Below are 17,300 nucleotides of genomic sequence, written 5' to 3' on the forward strand. Positions count from 1 at the left end.
CACCGTGACGCAGTAGTGTAACGTCAAGGTCACTGTGTGGGATGCTGAAACTGGACAAAAGGTAAACTGATAGCATCTTTAAAACTCAATCTAAACTAGTCATCAAAGAGTGAATTTAACAAAGTAAAAATGACAGTAAGATCTAAATTAATAGGCTACATTATGTTTTTTTTTCTTGGCATATTCCAATGTTTTTTCCTTTGAGATTTTGATGTGTTGACTATTATTATTTTTTTTTAGATCAACTTTTTTTTTTTTACTACTTGTACTTCCTCATCCTGAGGATTGACTTATCTTTGATGCAAGTAAAAATTCCATCAGCTTGGCATTGCACAAGCGCGGTTGTGTTTACGATTTCACCACCAAGATGTAAGCCAGCGTCATGGCACATTCTTTTCTTCCAGACTAATTGCATACTTTTTCATTTTGATACACAGATGTGGTCGGAGGGATTGGTTAAGCAAGAATCCTTGAGGTTTTAAATATATAGTAAATATACAAAGTATATATTTTTAAATGTAGATTCTGACAGAGAAGTCAACATTTTTTATTAAAAAGTTGTTACCCTAATTAAAGAGTGCTTTAATTTAAAAAAAATATCATTAAATCTTCCGCAATTTAATTTTTTTACCTAGAAAAAAGTAATACGAGTAGAAAAATAGTAACTATCTTTTTCTGAGTCAAGGTACTTTTAAATTTTCAGGCAAAACATTTGTTTTTTGTAAACAAATAAAAAGTTAAAATGTTAATGGGCTTAAACTAAAAAGAAAGAAATTGTGCTCTTTAAATAAAAAAACCTTTTTTTTTTAGATAAAAAAAAAAATAGACCGACTTAACAAGAATGAAGTATTTTTTGAATCTATTATGGTATTTCAAAGAAAGTCTCAACAATTTGTAATCCATTTATGTTCAAATATCAGCAACAATCGATGTTAACTGTTGGCATATCAATGCTGTTTTGCATTTTTTGTTAGCATGAAGCTAAGTGGAAAGGTAAATCTAGGAAATTTCACTGAGATTTTTTTTTTTCCATATAGAAAAGTCCGTTTTTCTTCAAGAACTGCTCTAAATTGTGGCACTAAATTGGTAATTTTTCATGAAGTGAAGAAATATGATTTCCTTTCATACCTGGTCAGCTATAAAAGTTGACGAGCGACTAAGACCAGGTGTTGGGCGTGTTGCAACAAGATCGTTCCCACGCGTGGGTGCATAGAGACAGCTAGGAGGAGGAAGTGAAAGGATTTGTTTTCCTCTTTTATTCAGCGCAAGAATCCTTGGCTCTTTCACGAGTGGGGATTTTTTTCGGTCAAGCCGGTTTTGCGTGCTAATGATCAAAAAGGCTGATGATGAAAGGGCCTTTAGTGCGTTCCAACCCACGCACACACATGTGCCCAGCGTGGGATACAAAAGATCACCTATTGTGTTTACAAAATGGATTTTGGTTGACACCTTAACTCGCCCTTAACTTAGAAAGATTTAAGCCACAATTGGATTGAGTGATTCTAACCGTCTTACAAGATGCATAAAAAGAGGGCAAAGGTCGCTCACGTAGAGAAATAGATCTCAGGTTTATTAATAACAACATCCATCATGAAAAGTCATCAGGACAGAAATTATAAAACACTATTTACAACATTTGGGATTTGTCTTTAAGTTAGCGACACGAACCAAAGTTGTTGGGTTTTTTTTCATTTGAAGTTCATTCCTTCCGTCGCTCAACTCAGTTCGGCGTGGAAAACAACACGCTACAGCGATCATCAACAGTGTTTTGAGGTACAAAAACAACAAAGTGAACCGACTGACAGGCACACGGCATAAAATGAAACCCCGGTTTGATTGAAAGCATTCAGGGTTGATTGAATTACTGGTTGCGCGCATGCATCCAGAAAAATCCGAAATAAAGCTAGAGTTCCCGAGAGAAGCTGAAGGCAACAAAATGACGAGTATTACTGAAAGCAGTTTCATTTTGAACAGTCCTTATTGTGACATAAAAACATCTAAAACTGTTGGCATATTTTTCGGTGGTAGGGAAAATACTGCTCTCCTTATTAAAGTGCATTCAGGAATAAACACAAAAAAAGCTATGATTTCATATTCCCAAAACGGCTAAAATGAGAAACAGAAATAAAATGTAGGTGAAAGTGTGAGGCAAACTTTTTTTTTTTTTTTTTAAATAATTTTACTTGAAGTAGCTGCAGATCATTGATAGGTTTATTGAATTATATTCTCATCACCTGTATCTGCTCATTAATTGATTAAAAAATATATATATATTTTTGCGTTTGGATTTACTTACACATACGCCACACACATACACACACACACAAATTAGTGTTGTGCTTAACAAATTGCAGCAGGTGATACTGTAAAAATGTTTTCAGGGCAACCCCAAGTGGGCATGTCACGGGGTGGTGTGGAAGTTGGGGTCACTCTGCAAACTCTTTGGCATAGATTTCCCGAAGAACCTCCAAGGTGAATGTACCGTTCTTTGTATTTGCACACCTTTGTCCAGCTCCTCACCAAAATTGAACAGATTCTTAGGTTGCTAGTGTGAATAAAGTCGCAATATTGCAAACATTTTATGAAAGCAAATTCTGTAATTTTAGGAGAATGTATAATTACGGTCAAATTCAAATTGTAACGTGATAAGAGTAAAAAGTTGCAATTTTACATGTATGAATAATTTTTTTAAATTTACGATTTTGATCGGAGAATAAATCATACTACACCAAATGTTGCAATTTTCCAATGAAAAAAAAAAAATTTAACAACTTTCTTTTGAAATTTTACGATTAGTCTTCCAATTATAAGACTAAGGCAATTTGCTTAAGAGAAAGTCATACAATTGCTTAAAGGTAAAAGCTTTGACAAAGTTGGAAGTAAAATGATTTAATGAATTTTTTCTTAAAAAAATATTTCTGTTTGAGTAAATTTTTTTTTTTTTTTTTTTTTTACAAATTAAGATTTTACTCCAAAAACAAAACGGAAATATTCTCAACACGTTCTAAGTATTCCTTCTTGTAATATTACGACTTCATTCTAAAATTGTACGATCACTTTCCGTCTGTTTTGCAACTAATATAACTATAACTCACCTCTGAATTTTACAGCCTCTAGAATTTAACGTACCATCAGTCACATACTGTCGCGTTGGAAAAAAAAATACAAAAAAAAACATTCACAGTAAACTCCCACAATGCCCGGCGTGCATACATAAAGTTATGTTCACCTGTGAATAAAAAAAAAAAAAAAATGACAGCAGCATCCTTCTTCTGCCGTCAGTGGTGCAGGGAGGAAAGCTATTAATCGGATTAGAATCGTTTTTACAAATTACAGTTGAAAAAAAATAGCACAAAGGTTGCATAAAAAAAGACTGTGTTCCTTTAAGAGGCTCACTTGATATTTTACAGTCAAACAAAAAGTCGGAGTGTGTCACGCTTTGAACGGTGCTCCGCGTTTCCCCATTAAACCCAATGTCAAAATGACAACAATCATCGAGGCATAACAATGAAATCACAACAACCCCCCCCCCCCCCCCCCCCGTTACACGTACAAACGATCACGCGTGGAACTGTTTCAGAAGGACAGAGGACGATAAGGGCCATACTGGAAAATTGGAATAGTAAGGGTGACCAGTAAGTTATATCACACCAAAAACTGAAATGGAAACTAAAATAATGTTATAATGTTACAAGAATAACGTCTGCTAATTGAGAATAAAAAACGTAATTACTATTTCTCTAAGTAAAGCGACATAAGAGGGGAAAAAATAATTTGGTGAGAATTTCAGTGAGTGGCACGAATCCAAACATTAAGGTCAAATATGATACTGAAATATTACGAGAACAAAATTGGATTTTTTGGACCATAATTGACTGTCAATGACTTTTCAGTGGCAAGCTGTGTCCCTCCCACTTTTAATTTCATTCTTGTAAAATTGTATTTCCGGTGTGGCCCCAATTCTTCTTGGTACAAAATGAAGTAGTCTTAAAGCAAAATTTCCCTGTTTTTGGTTCCCACGCCATACACAACCGACCCATCTGAAACGCTACATTCATCATCGCACTGATTGTCGCCATGGTGACACGCAGTCGTACTGGACGTCCACCACACAAACATTGAATCTCTCATCGGAACAAGGGTTGATTTGGATTTAGTTTTTTTTTTTTTTTTTTTTTTTTTTTTTTGGGGGGGGTGCGGTGTGAGTCTCCCTGAGTCTCTTCGACGGCGGCGTGCAAGCGTGCGAGGGAAGAAGGAGGAGGAAGTTTTAGATACTGTTTTCCAGCTGTCCGCGGTGGTTGGCGTCGTGAGGGGGCGAGTTCCGCTGGTTCAGAAGCACGGTGGTTTCGTCGGGCCCGTTCTCCGTGGGGCCCGCGGGGTCCAGCTCGGCCAGGGTGACGTCGGAGGCGTCGGTGCCGGGCTCCGTCTGGGCGGCTAACTGGTGAACGCTCTCGGGCGACTGCGGCGTGCTGTCCAGACGTGACGCCATCAGTCCGTTCTGGTACTGCGAGCGTGTGATCTGGAACAGCGTTTAATCAATTAGTTCCTTTTTTTGTCATTTTCATTATTCTTTTTTAAATAATTAATAACTCAGTTTAGCTTCAGGTTTTTTTTTAACATTAGTTTTTTGAAACAGCTTTTCATATTTGCAAGATATTAAATGATTTCATTCTTTAGCTCCCGGGCTCAGCAGAATCTCTTCGGAGGTGCACTGAAAATGGAAAAGGAGCCATTTTCTCCGTCCTCCTTATGGCACGTACCTTGACGTACTGCAGGTTGGTGAGGGCACGCACGTAGAAATCGGGCGTGTAGATGGTGCTGCAGTTGAGCTGACTGCTGAGGTGACTGTTGCTGCCACTCACCGACAGCGACTCGGCCCGGTCGGCACCGCTCAGTGACGACGTGCGGTTCAGGATGCTGATGTGCGACGGTGAGCGGAACTCTGCCAAGGCACAAGTCACACATGCGTTAAACACGGACACTAGATAAAGGTCTAACAACCTAACAACCAACAAATTCAACTTGTGAGTCGAGGCCGCGCTGTAAGTCCCAAGTCTTAACATTCAAGTTCCAAACAAGTACCAAGTTACTGTGAGAAAGACAAAATTGAAGAAATCAAGCAAGTCAAGCCAAGCCAAAGTTGAGTCCGCAGCTTAAAGTGAAGTCATGCTAACTGACGTACGTCTGCCGCTGAAATGTAAAGACATTTTTTAAAATATAATCGTAGAACTTGGGAGAAAAAAAAAGGGCATGTTTCAGTTGACTTTCAAATGTTTAATTACTTATCATTTTAATCATATCGTTATAGAACTAACATTATATCAAGGAAATACACGCATTAATACACAGAATATTTAAAAAAAAGAAATAAAATATTTAAATGTTTTTGCTATTGTAACGTTTCAAATATTTGATAGAAACTTTCCAGCAGTCATCTAGTCACACAATTAGTCAAACAATGATCCACTTCGTCACCTTTTTGATTTTTTTTTAATGATGGCCTGAAGGGCTTCCCAAATTTTCCGGGAGTAATTTTCCACCTCGGCTCAAACACAAGCGCACACTTGCATGACTAACCCAGTGCATCACACTAAAATTGTGTCATGCACAAACGTGCTCGCACACGCACGCAAGCCGAGCGTTTCTTTTACCGGTCAGCGTGAGTCGTCCAGCAGGAGGCCTCAGTGAGTCATAGGACACGGTTTTACCTACACGTGGCAACCGCAACGTTAGATTGTTGTGTCTGTGTTTTTCTAAACAGGGCATGCGAAACTAAGCCTGGATTGTTAGCATTTGTGAGTTAGTGGTTAGCTGTTCAGGACTTATGTTAACCTTCCAACATCCAGTAGAAAACTTAAGGGAAACTTCAAAATGCCGTCAAAAGGATTGGTTCTGAACTATTTCATATTTACATTTAAAAATATATTTTTTTCAAAACATTATTTACATTTAAGAAATATAGAAATAGTGCGTACATTGGAAACCAAGCCTGCGTGTAAATGTAAAATAAAAAAAATCTAATAAATACAACTTCATTATTAAAGTTACTCAAATGGGATGATTATTATGGCCTTTTTCAACCCCAAATAATTTGGATTTTTTTTTTTTTTTTTTAAACCATCCTGAAAAGATTCCTACTGAATGTTACATGTTCATCAAGTGAATTTTGAGTGAGTTAGTGGGCTAAATTGAATTCTCTTTGTTTCATAATGCACTTCAAACTATTGTAGAATCACAGGGGCTGATAAAATCTTGGTACAATGTTGGGTTCGGGTTAGACTGATGTTGGAGGAATGGAATTCCTGGAATTTGTGGCATTCTGAGTGAAGATGTAGAGTGCAACCATAGGTCTTCACATTAGCCACTAGCTAGCTATTTTTTTGGGAACTTAAGAGGGGTATTTTTGTAATTTTCTGCTCCCTTTTTTTGGGAAGGGGGGGTCAGTGTTGTGCACTTGAAGCGGCTTTTTGCGAATAGGACGTTGAATTGGATCTTATGATAGACAAGAATGAGCGATGAGTAATGATGATGACTGCTATGTTAGCTGCTAATGCTACTTTTACCATTTCTCAATTACTTTCTAGACTACACGTCCAGCCCAATCAAGAGCCGGTCTACTGAATGATAAACCCGACATGCCGAAGGTTACCTGGGAACCGCGCGAACAGAGAAAACCTCTTAAAGGAGAGGGGGCGGGGGCGTGGGGCGGCCGCTGAGAGGAGAAAGTACAAAGGGTGATCGAGAGGGAGCAAAAGGTGGGACGCCATTACACCAAGAGACAAACAAGGTGAGCACATGCAAAAATCTAAGGTGCGCTCGCTCTTCTCTGAAGGTGTGTGAACATGTCGTGTGTGTGGAGGGGGTTTTAGGGAAATGGAAGAATGTTTCATACTTTGCAACCTGGAGGCCCTGCAGGAAGGAGTGATGGAGGAAGAGAAAAAGTAGATGAAGAGAGAGGAGGGGCGGAGAGGGGATTCAATGACGTTAAAGCGAGTGACACTGAAAGCTAAGCCAAACATCAAACCAGTCAAGAATGAGCATCAATTAATCTATTCAAATACAGTATTTTACTTATTGCATTAATTTGGTCTTTTTCTATAAAATTGGTTGATATGAATGTGTTTGTTATTTTACCTCATTAAATTGGTTCATTTATTTACTGTAAATAGTGACAGTAATAAAATAATGGTATTAAAATAAACCATTTTGCAAATACATTTAGTAACTTGTTTTACTTTAAAAATGTTATTTAGAATAACATTTACAATGAATGTTTACAAAATGCACATGAAAAAATTGGATGGAGATGTCATGACAGGACGCATGAAGAAGTTTCTACGACCTTTGCCCAAATCTGAGGAAGAAATTAACCACTTCAGTTTGAAGCAGGCCGTTTTTTTTTTTTTTATGGGCGAATTCCAGGGCTGGTACTTGGACAAACTCCTACGAGTGGGGGAGAAAAAGAGGCGTGGCTTTGGGTGGGTGTGGGGGCTTGTGTGAGGTGCTCCTCACCCAACAAGGGAGCGCTGAGCGCCATGATGCCATAGTAGGAGAAGGGTCCAGTCTCAAACTTCATGTTCTCGTTGCCAGCTTCCACCTCCACCCGGCCCTGATGGAGACAGAAAAATACATTGTTTATTACTTTACATTACAGAATGGTTATTTACTCATTATTATTAGAAATGTCATGTTTTCTTATATAGGAGTGTAGTATTGAATATTTGAATACAAGCAGTTAAAAGCATAATATTACCGGTGTGAGGAAAACCGATATGAATCAGAAAATCAGTTTTGATTTAAAAGATGTGAACGCTTCTGTCTCTAATAAACATATATTCATAGCTAGCGACTGAAGTTTTTGATGCATGGTTCAAAAAAGGATACAAAACATGTTGCCAGTGACAGTTGATGTAGTTACAGAGTTTGGCCGTCAGGGGTCAGTGCAGTCTGACATTTCATGTGCGGCATCCGAGTCACATGACCAAATTGCGTTTGTGTGCCGATTGGTTGTTGATGATGATGATGATGGAGGCTAAGGAGGCCTCCGGCTTGTTTGTCTCCACAGCCCAGCCCAACGGGTCGGCTGGAATGTGTGAAATGCAGCAACAACGGGACACTTAATCCACACACGGCATCACTCCATCCACAAAAGCTGGACACGTGGGACCGAAGACAACATAAGCAGTGCACGTATAATGTCAAGAATGTACACGAGAGATTCAGAGACCAACATAAAAATAAATTGTAAATATGGCAAGACCATTTGGTAAGGTAAATTAGAGTACAATTAAGAGCATTAAGTTTGGTCTAAATATAGCAGATCCAAGGTGCCCAAACTTTTAACTGCTGGGTGACTGCTCCACTTGGCCCCAATGCAAGCGGATCGTAACATTCCTTCAGCAGCTGGGTCTTGCCCACTTGCTGCCACTACTCTACTACTGCCAATTCGACAATCATTGTCACACCATCCGCCAGGGAATGTTGGAACCATGTGACAAGGTGAAATATTTGGCTTGGTGATCGAGGGGGGGTTCCCCATAAGCTCACGCATCACCCCCTACTCGAGCCTCAATGGCATTCAGAGAGATCACTTTTTTTTTTCTTTCTGTGAGGCCAAAGTTTAAAAGCACACGTTAATACCTCACTAGTAATGTGAGTCAAGTGTCCATCCACCAAAGATGACAACGTATGTGAGGCGTGTATTGTATGCATGTAGGTGTTGCCACATGCATACAATACACGCCTCACATACTCTTGTGTTCACAGGTGAAAAATATATGACACACAATATAGTCAAAGTCAACATCATCATCAACTAGTTGAATCAAAAACAAGCTCAAAACACTTTTGATCAGGTTTTGTCCAGAAGAGTCGAGGACAAGAAGTAGAAAGTCAGCGAATTGCAGCGTCACAATTAAAAAGCATAACACTCAACAAATGCTGGTCAAGCTGAGAATCCCATCAGGTCATCGAAATGTTGACAACAATCTGGTGTGAGGAGTGAATGTGTGAATCACATTGTGATTGCCACATCACAGACAGAAGATATTCCCACACAATAAGCAAAGTGGTGGTTGACTCCTTTTTTTTTTTTGATGCCGCAAATGAAAGCAGAGATTTGCAATTACCAACGCGGCCCTCAATTTTAGCCACAGGGAATTCTGAGAATCCCCCACACACGCGGGAGGCTCGGATGACATCATCTTTTCCCCGAAGCGGCCGCATGTAAGGAGTGATCGAAGCGTAAAAGTAAGGCTTACGAGAGCAGAATTTTGGAGGTTTGCCTGCCGTGCATCTCGAGAGTGTGGAGCAGTGGCAACAAATCCACTTTGACCTCATATTTTACCTGCAGTATGAGGATGAAGTAATCGACAGATTTCCCCCTCTGGTAGACGTAGTGATGCGGCGAGCGCTTGTCGTTCTCGTCGAACTTGATCTCGTGAATGACGTCGGGGTGGCGCAGCATCCGCAGCAGCACCTTTTCGGATATCTGAGCCGGGTTGAACTGGGTCACCTCTGTCCACACACGCATAGAACCACACACGCAGTGCGAATGTGGAGTTAGCTCCTGTTTTGGTTCGCAACTTGACCTGAATGACCAGAAATTATTAGAGTTCCAAATCTGAGGTTTCTATTTTTTCCTGTTTTAAGTGGACAATTCCAACTAATTAGGCACTAAGTGTTTACGCGCCCCCTGTTTTGGTTAGCAATAGAGTTGACTGCAAGTTCTCAATGCCCTTGTGATATTACGACATTTAGTCTTGGGGGCGGTTTATTTCTTCCAAGTAGATGATGCGTTAGCCAGACTGATGGCTGAAGTGCCCAGTTAGGTGATGTTGTTTTGGTTAGCGACAGCGTAAATGTTCCGTTTCAGTTACTACCCTGACGGTGGTGGCGCTTTACGGCCATTTATTTGTTGTCAACAGTACCTGCCGGCTAATTGGGCCACAGTAGACTTTGACTCTGCGCGCCTCCGAAGGTTCTGCTGTTTTGGTCGGCAAGGGAATGTGATGACAATTAACTATAGCGAGCATTAAAGACAAAACGAGCGATGAGAGATCCTTTCAAAATAGGCAAGAAACGCAAATGAATACGATTCTTTTGAAAACATTGCATGATATCCAAATTTCCTACGGGGGTAAGTCAGCCATACAGGCTTTATGACAGAGCTTTGCTGGTATATTACACAATGGTTAACTTATCACATGCAGTTCAAACACGACTGGGAGCGGAATGAGATTGCGACAAGGGCATCTCGGACCGCACCCACGCCGCAAACAAAGAAGTGGCGGGCCCTGCAAACACAACCGAACTGCGAGGAAATCCATCATCGCGTGCTGCAAACACTCCTCTGTCGTTGAGCGTTGATGCCGTACATCAGCGAGCGGAGGCGTAAAATGCAGAGAGGGGAGGGGTGAGCAGTTGCACACACGGACAGAAGACGGGGAGTGAGAGGGAGACTATGTCGATTAATGGTACTTAAACATGGGGCCATTCCTTAAAGAGGAAATTTTAATAGTGCTATTTTTTTTTCTCACGATTCTCATATTGTCAGAATCTAATTCGGCCCTATCCCTGGTGTGTATATAATATACAATATATATAATACAGTGTATACACATATACATACATATACTGTTCATACATTTCCACATACAGCGAGTACATAAGAGACACGCAGAGCATCAAATGTGACAATTTAACAGTCTCCCACCTGTGGCCAGGAAGCGGTGGGCTGCCAGCAGCAGCTGAGGCGAGATCTTCACCTTGGACTCGCTCTCGTGCTTGAAGGCGGAGAAGTCCCTCTTGTTCTTGTTGGGCGCCACCTTCTTCCTGGTGCGGTTGTCAGCTGAGAAAACAAGCCGGATTAGGTACCGGCTAAACCGATGGCCACGGCATTCATCGGCGACTCACTGTACTGGTCCGACTCATCCAGAATCTCCGACTTGATGATCTCCTCGATAACGTCCTCAAGCGTGACCAGGCCCAGCACCTCGTAGAACGGGTCACCCGTGCCCTCGTTGTTCACCTTTTGCACGATGGCCAGATGGGACTTGCCTGAGACAAAAAGCGAGTAAACGAAAGATCAAATTGATGAGCTGGCTGTGTTAGCTTAGCACACTAGTTAGATGACATCCACGCATACCATGTTCACCACCATTTTTGTTTTTAATTTCCAACTGGTGTATTCCACCCATCAGTCAGACAACAAACGGTTCAACCACCTGATCCGGGCCTCTAATCGAAGACTTGTGCGAGAGCCTGGGCTGAGGTGTTCACTCTCCGAATAAATTATTCATGTGCGATAAAGAACTCACATTGAAGAAGAAGCTTTACTGTAAATCACACAATCTGGGCATGCATCAATCAACAATCGATATGGGTTCCTTCTTATCATGTGACTCCCGTCTAACAATAAACTACCAGGCATGGTTAATGTGTACGTGCTATCCTTACATACAGACTTTGACCGACGCGTACATGTAAACTAAACAATTATTTACCCCCCCCGCCACACCCCGCTCAAGACCTTGCCAAGATCATGAGCTGAATTATTAATAATGAAGCACTTCCAATAAGACAACAATAGAGACGCTGTATCAAAAACTGAGAAATCCAAGCCACATCGAACGCGTCGACGGCGACTGATGCTGCACTTTAGTGTCATTTGTCGTCTGCAGAGTGAAGATGGAAACTGCTATGTTAGCTTCAGGCGCTACGCTGCCATCATAGGCTCGCTACTTGCGATCAGAAGTCCTTGCGGATGGCGATCCCGACAAAAATAGACGCGATGTGTCACGGGAAAGGAACTCGTTGTGTGTGTATTTGTTGAGTCAATATTTCAAATGCGGCAGGAGCCCTGGGGAATAAACTCTCACCCCAACTGACTGGAGAGTCACTTGAGCGTCGGGTGACACCAGCACATGCACGCACACGCATGAGCACACACAGACAAAGATGTTCTCCAAGAACAGCCCTGGCATTGTGAACATGTATCAGCTGAGCACACAAATAAAGAACCAAAGGCAAAGTCGGCCTCCTGCTGCCGACGCTGCCTCTGTCCGTGCTGGCTCACTTTCTGGCAAGAAGCTCAAAAGGTTTGTCGACAAACACAAGAGCCGCCAAACGCCTCGGGCATCTCGCATGGGCACACACAAAAACAAATATGTGCACACGCACGTCAGTCTCCCTTTTTTTTTTTGTTAGTTAGTCTCAAGATTGAACCCCTCATGATGTGGGAAGTGGAGGTAGAGGGTGGGCATCTGCTTGGTTATTACAATGTAACTGTAAAGAATTGAACTACTTACATTTGTCTTCCACATGAGGACACATGATTAGCGGTTTAGCACATGGATACATTCGGTGTCAGTGCGGACAAAAGGCGCCACTCCTGCTTTACAAAAAAACAGGAGTTGAGTTTCAGGTGTGCCTGTATGATGTCATCAGTTGAGAGCAGCGCACAGTTTGAGAAGAAGAAAAAAAAAAAAAGACAGGGGGGGGGGAGATTTGGAAAATTTCCCACTTTAAAGCGTTTTAGTAGACTGGCGCCGGGGTCACTGGTTACGATTAGCATCAAGTTGCTAATAGATTAGATGTCAGCGTGCGTTCGTGTCGGTGTCGAGGTACAAAGGTGACAGAGGACAAGCTGTCAGGACACTTGACAAAGCTAGCGGGTTGGGAAATGATTGAAGAAAAGAACAAGAAGAAAAAAAAAAAATGACCCGCCAAAGACACACACACACACACACACTCTCTACTTGTGTTACTTGAACAAAGACAACACAGATGTACACAAATATTATTGTGGGCCAGTAAAGCCTTTTAAATATCATTATTGTTACAAGACTGAATCAGTCAATCAACAAATTATAATAATCATACTAATAATAATAGTATTAGTGAAACAACAACTTTGACATATTTGTACGTGCCTATAAGATCATAACATCAAGTGGAGCAGCTGAGGGAGATCATGTGACTCACGGTGTGTTGACTCTCACCTCAAACAGCTTCACAAGCCTATGTGTGTGTTTTCACAATGACACCCGCTGACTTGGCGGCGCTTTAATAATCACCACAAGCTGTTTCTGGACTTAAATTACACCTGAAAAGCTTTTTCCATTCGGACCTGCAGAATAGAAGCACAATGCAAGCGCAAAGGGTGACCGCCGTCTGCTTGGAGACCAACAAAAAGTTCAAACTGACTCTTTCATAATAGCTTTACTTACGTTGGGTGACATGGCTTTCTGAAATCTTCTAAATTGGTTACTTTCTTAATTTCTACCTTTTATCATTCTTTGGTAATCTGAGGAATTTTCGTCAAAATCAGCGGTTACTGACCAAAAAGTGGAGAAAATGAGTTTTTTGTGAAACATGTCAAACAGATCAGTCGTGATTTTTGGTTGTTTTTGTGGCAGCAAAGATGGCAACGCTTATGATCACGCTTTTGTATCTTTCACGCCCACTCAGATGAAGACTCGCATGACATCATCACAATTGCCCTTTTTTTTTTTAAACCATCCACATCGACGGCGCGCGACCTTCAATTTGGCGGTTGCACCTCTTGGACTTCCGCCTCTCCCGCTGCGACTTCCCGCTAGCGCCATTAAGTTTTCATAATGTTTACTGGCGGGGTGTCGCCATCTCAGAAGGTCACCTGGCAGTTCTGAGCTCCTGGGCGGACACCTTAGCGTTAGACGCCGTCACCGTGGTAACGGATGCGGAGCAGCAGAGTGTGGAACTCGAGACTTTGGCGGGGGGTCCGGCTCGCCTGTCAATCCCGCAGTCGAATGAGCAGGCAGGGGCGGAGCCACTGTTGCAAAAGCCTTTGCGCCCTTGCTACGTTATTTTTATGTTTTTTTTTTTAATGTTATGATTCAATTTAGTCAAGCCAGAGTTTCCTGTGTAGGACAATAACATGCCACAATATTCATTGTTCACACTGAGCAGAAATAATATTTGCCTGTGAGTATTGCATATTTGTAGCATGGAGAGAAAAAGTCTACACACCCCTTGTTTACCGACCAGGTTGTTGTGTTATCCAAACTATTCATGTGACTAACTCAAAACTGTGTTTTTGGGCAACCGGTAGAGATTAATGGCAATTTAATTATTTCAAAGAAACAAGTGCGCATGGCCGCGCAACAAAAGAAACCACAACTCAAGGCACCAGTGTAACTTTGTTTTTTTTCCCCATGAGTGTCTAGTCAATCCCTATCGCCACGCCAGTCCGCGATGCACCGCAGAGCTTTTTCTTGGCCCGCCGCCACTTCACACTCAACAACAACAACAGCAGCAGCAGCAGAAAGCAGCGTGACACACGACAGGAAGAGATTCCTCCGAGCCTCTGAAACACCGCCGTGGCTGCAGCCCCCACTTTGAACAGCGACCCCGTGACAAGACGTCCGATAGGGAAAGCAAAGAGGAAGTGCGTGTGTGAGCAGAAGTAAAAGAAGGAAGCGTCGTTATGAGTGGAGAACAAGCCTTGATTTGTTTGAGCGTGCCCGTGTCTGTGCGTCCATGTGTGGTCTCCTTGAAATCTTAAGCCAGGGACGATTTCCCCCCCATTACTCGAGGAAAAAGAATTGAACACTAAATGTTTTTCGAACAAAACATTCTTGGGCCAGTTTAAAACTTGCCAGCTTCTTATGCTGGAAGGCCAATTTTTTTTTCAGGTGTTAGCATTCGTTCATTTAGCATTTTTTGGTTAGATCAATTCACAACATTCTGGCATGCATGTAAAGTTTTTTTTCCCCTCAGAATGAGCACTGTGCATGTTCATAATACAAATAATAAATATAATAAAAGATTTTTTGGAATGTATACATAAGTGACCATTTTTTTTATCCCACTTTAGCTCTTGAGTACATTTCCATCCATCCATGTTTAACTTTTATTTTTGTACGAGTTGTTTCAAGACTAGTTTGCGCACTGTTTTGAGTACTTTTGCTACATCGGACCTTGACTAATGTGTAACATGAAAATAATTTATGATAAAAGATTAAAAGAATGTCTGTTTAGAGCACTCCTGTAACAAAGGGGCAAATGGTCTCAAGAGTTGTTCTAATCTCATGTTTTAGTCACCATGTGAGATTCCGCACGCCGGACGCTTCATTAAGCATCTTGGTTTGACCCCACAAGACATTTTCATGCAGCACCAACCTTTTTTGAACTCCTCCAGCATGGAGTCCAGCTTGGTGTCATGGAAGACAAAGTGCACCGGGTGGTTGTAGAACTTGGTGATGGTCTTGAGCGTGGTGCTGTCATCCGGGTCGACGAAGGCCAGGTCCTTGACGAAGAGCACGTCCACGATGTTGGAGCGCTCTCCCTCGTAGACGGGGATGCGCGTGTAGCCGCTCTCCATGATCTCAGACATGGTGTTGAAGTCCAGCACGGCGTCGCTGTGGATCATGAAGCAGTTGCCCAACGGCGTCATCACGTCCTCCACCGTCTTGGTGCGCAGCTCCAGCGCCCCCTGGATCATGTTAAGCTCCTCCTTCACCAGGTCGTTGTAGGGCTCCGTCACCTTCAGCATCTCCACCAGCTTCTCGCGGTTGTACACCGTGCCGATCTCCTGGCCCAGCACGCAGTCCAGGAGCTTGCTGATGGGCCACGACAGCGGGAAGGTGAGCAGCATGAACAGCTTGGTGACCAGGATGGTGTTGGCGCCCACCGCTAGGCCGTGGCGCGAGCAGAGCGCCTGGGGCACAATCTCGCCAAAGATCACGATGCCGACCGTGGAGGCTATCACCGCGCCCACACCCGAGTTGGTCAGGTCATCCAGCAGGATGGTGAGAGTCGTGTTGACCAAAACGTTGCCCAGGAGAAGCGAGCACAGGAGGTAGTTGCCCTTGCGGCGGATGGGCTCGATCTTGCGGGCGTACTTCTTCTCCTTTTCGGTGCCGCAACTCTGCACGATGCGCAGCTCCATGGGGTCCAGGGCCATCAGGCCCAGGTTGAGACCACTGAACATGCCCGACAGGACCAGCAGGAAGCAGATGAGGATCACCTGCAACGGTGGGACGTAAACAAGTACTTGCTTACTGGAATCAAGTATCTTTTCCAGGTGTCCTGTGTATTTATTGTTCTGACAACTTTTGCTCCCTACACCTGAAAACAAGCACTCACAAAATCGAAGTGAAATTTCAGGTTGAATCCTAATGCACCTTTTACAGTATGGGTCAACTTAATTTGACCTGTAACCTTTTGAACCCGCACGCCCATCTGTTCAATGTTTCAGTAGTTCTCGGCTCATTTTGGACTCGATCGTCGGGAAAAATCCACAATTAACACAATCTTAGAAAACATACAAGCACTTCACAGACCTCGGTCGGCAAAATCGGGACAAATACGGCCTGATTCCTTTTATGCTCAAATCTTCCGACTATATTTCACGCAATTGGTTCAAACTAGCCTCTTGCCCTGACATTTGGAATTTGGCCTGTTTAGCTGCACCTTCTTTTCTACACTGCGTTTGGGCGAAATGGAGATGATCCAAGTGAGGCTGTGACTGTATGGATTCTGCCTTGACCAACTGGGACAGATCATGAGAAGAACTCACCGGTCTTGTGTTGTTTTTTGAAGTATGTTTTCTTACACTTAAGTACGGTGTGTGAGTACTTTCGGCACCTCTGATTCACCTGAAGCCATATGGGGAGCAGGGACTTCTTCACCTCCAACACCCGCACCCGGCCGTCCCCCTCGTCCAGCAGGAACCACGCGTCCGGGGGGTCCAGGGGGTCTCGCACGCACAGGGCGAACACCTTGACCACCTCGCTCTTGCGGAGCTGCTTGACGGTGACGCTGGCCAGCCCGGCGGTATTGTGGTTACTCACGTTCATCGTACCCTTCACTACCAGGTCCTTGCTGTGCTCCGGGCACGTCCGGTTAAGAGGCACCTCCACGGCGCCGAAAGCATCGTCCTCCGCCTCGCTAGAATAAAGCTCCATGAAGCGGACAAGCGCCGAGCTGTTGGGGAACAAGTGGAGCCCGTAGAACCGGACCAGGATGTCGCTGCCCTCTGTTACCTGGATCACGCCGCGCTCGGTGGTCCCGGCCGGCATGTCGCTGCGCTCCAGCCGCATGCCGAGGATCCGCGTGCTGGCCCGCGACTCGGCCAGCGCCACCTCGGCCCGGACGCCCGCCACAAGGTGGGTAAAAAGCAGTAAAGTTCTCAGAAACCCGCGTCCGCTCGACGCCGTCGCCATGTTTGTTTCGCTCACTGTCATTGGTGTCAGAAGAGGGCGGGAGAGCGGGGGAACTGACGTTATCGTACTTGTTTGCTCGTTTACATATCTTGA

General features: G+C 43.2%; 1 protein-coding gene across 1 annotated transcript; it reads right to left on the reverse strand.

The window, feature by feature from the left end:
* Positions 1–1,544: 1,544 nt before the first annotated feature.
* Positions 1,545–17,254, reverse strand: LOC119127172 (metal transporter CNNM4-like). Its single transcript, XM_037258979.1, has 8 exons — positions 16,641–17,254; positions 15,163–16,009; positions 10,915–11,058; positions 10,715–10,849; positions 9,347–9,516; positions 7,513–7,609; positions 4,761–4,942; positions 1,545–4,519 (listed from the first exon to the last, which is right to left on the reverse strand). Exons 1-8 carry the CDS (start codon positions 17,226–17,228, stop codon positions 4,268–4,270), a joined length of 2,415 nt encoding a protein of 804 aa, XP_037114874.1. The 5' UTR covers positions 17,229–17,254; the 3' UTR covers positions 1,545–4,267.
* Positions 17,255–17,300: the final 46 nt, after the last annotated feature.

This window comes from Syngnathus acus, chromosome 9 (assembly GCF_901709675.1).
Source record: "Syngnathus acus chromosome 9, fSynAcu1.2, whole genome shotgun sequence".
NCBI lineage: Eukaryota > Metazoa > Chordata > Actinopteri > Syngnathiformes > Syngnathidae > Syngnathus > Syngnathus acus.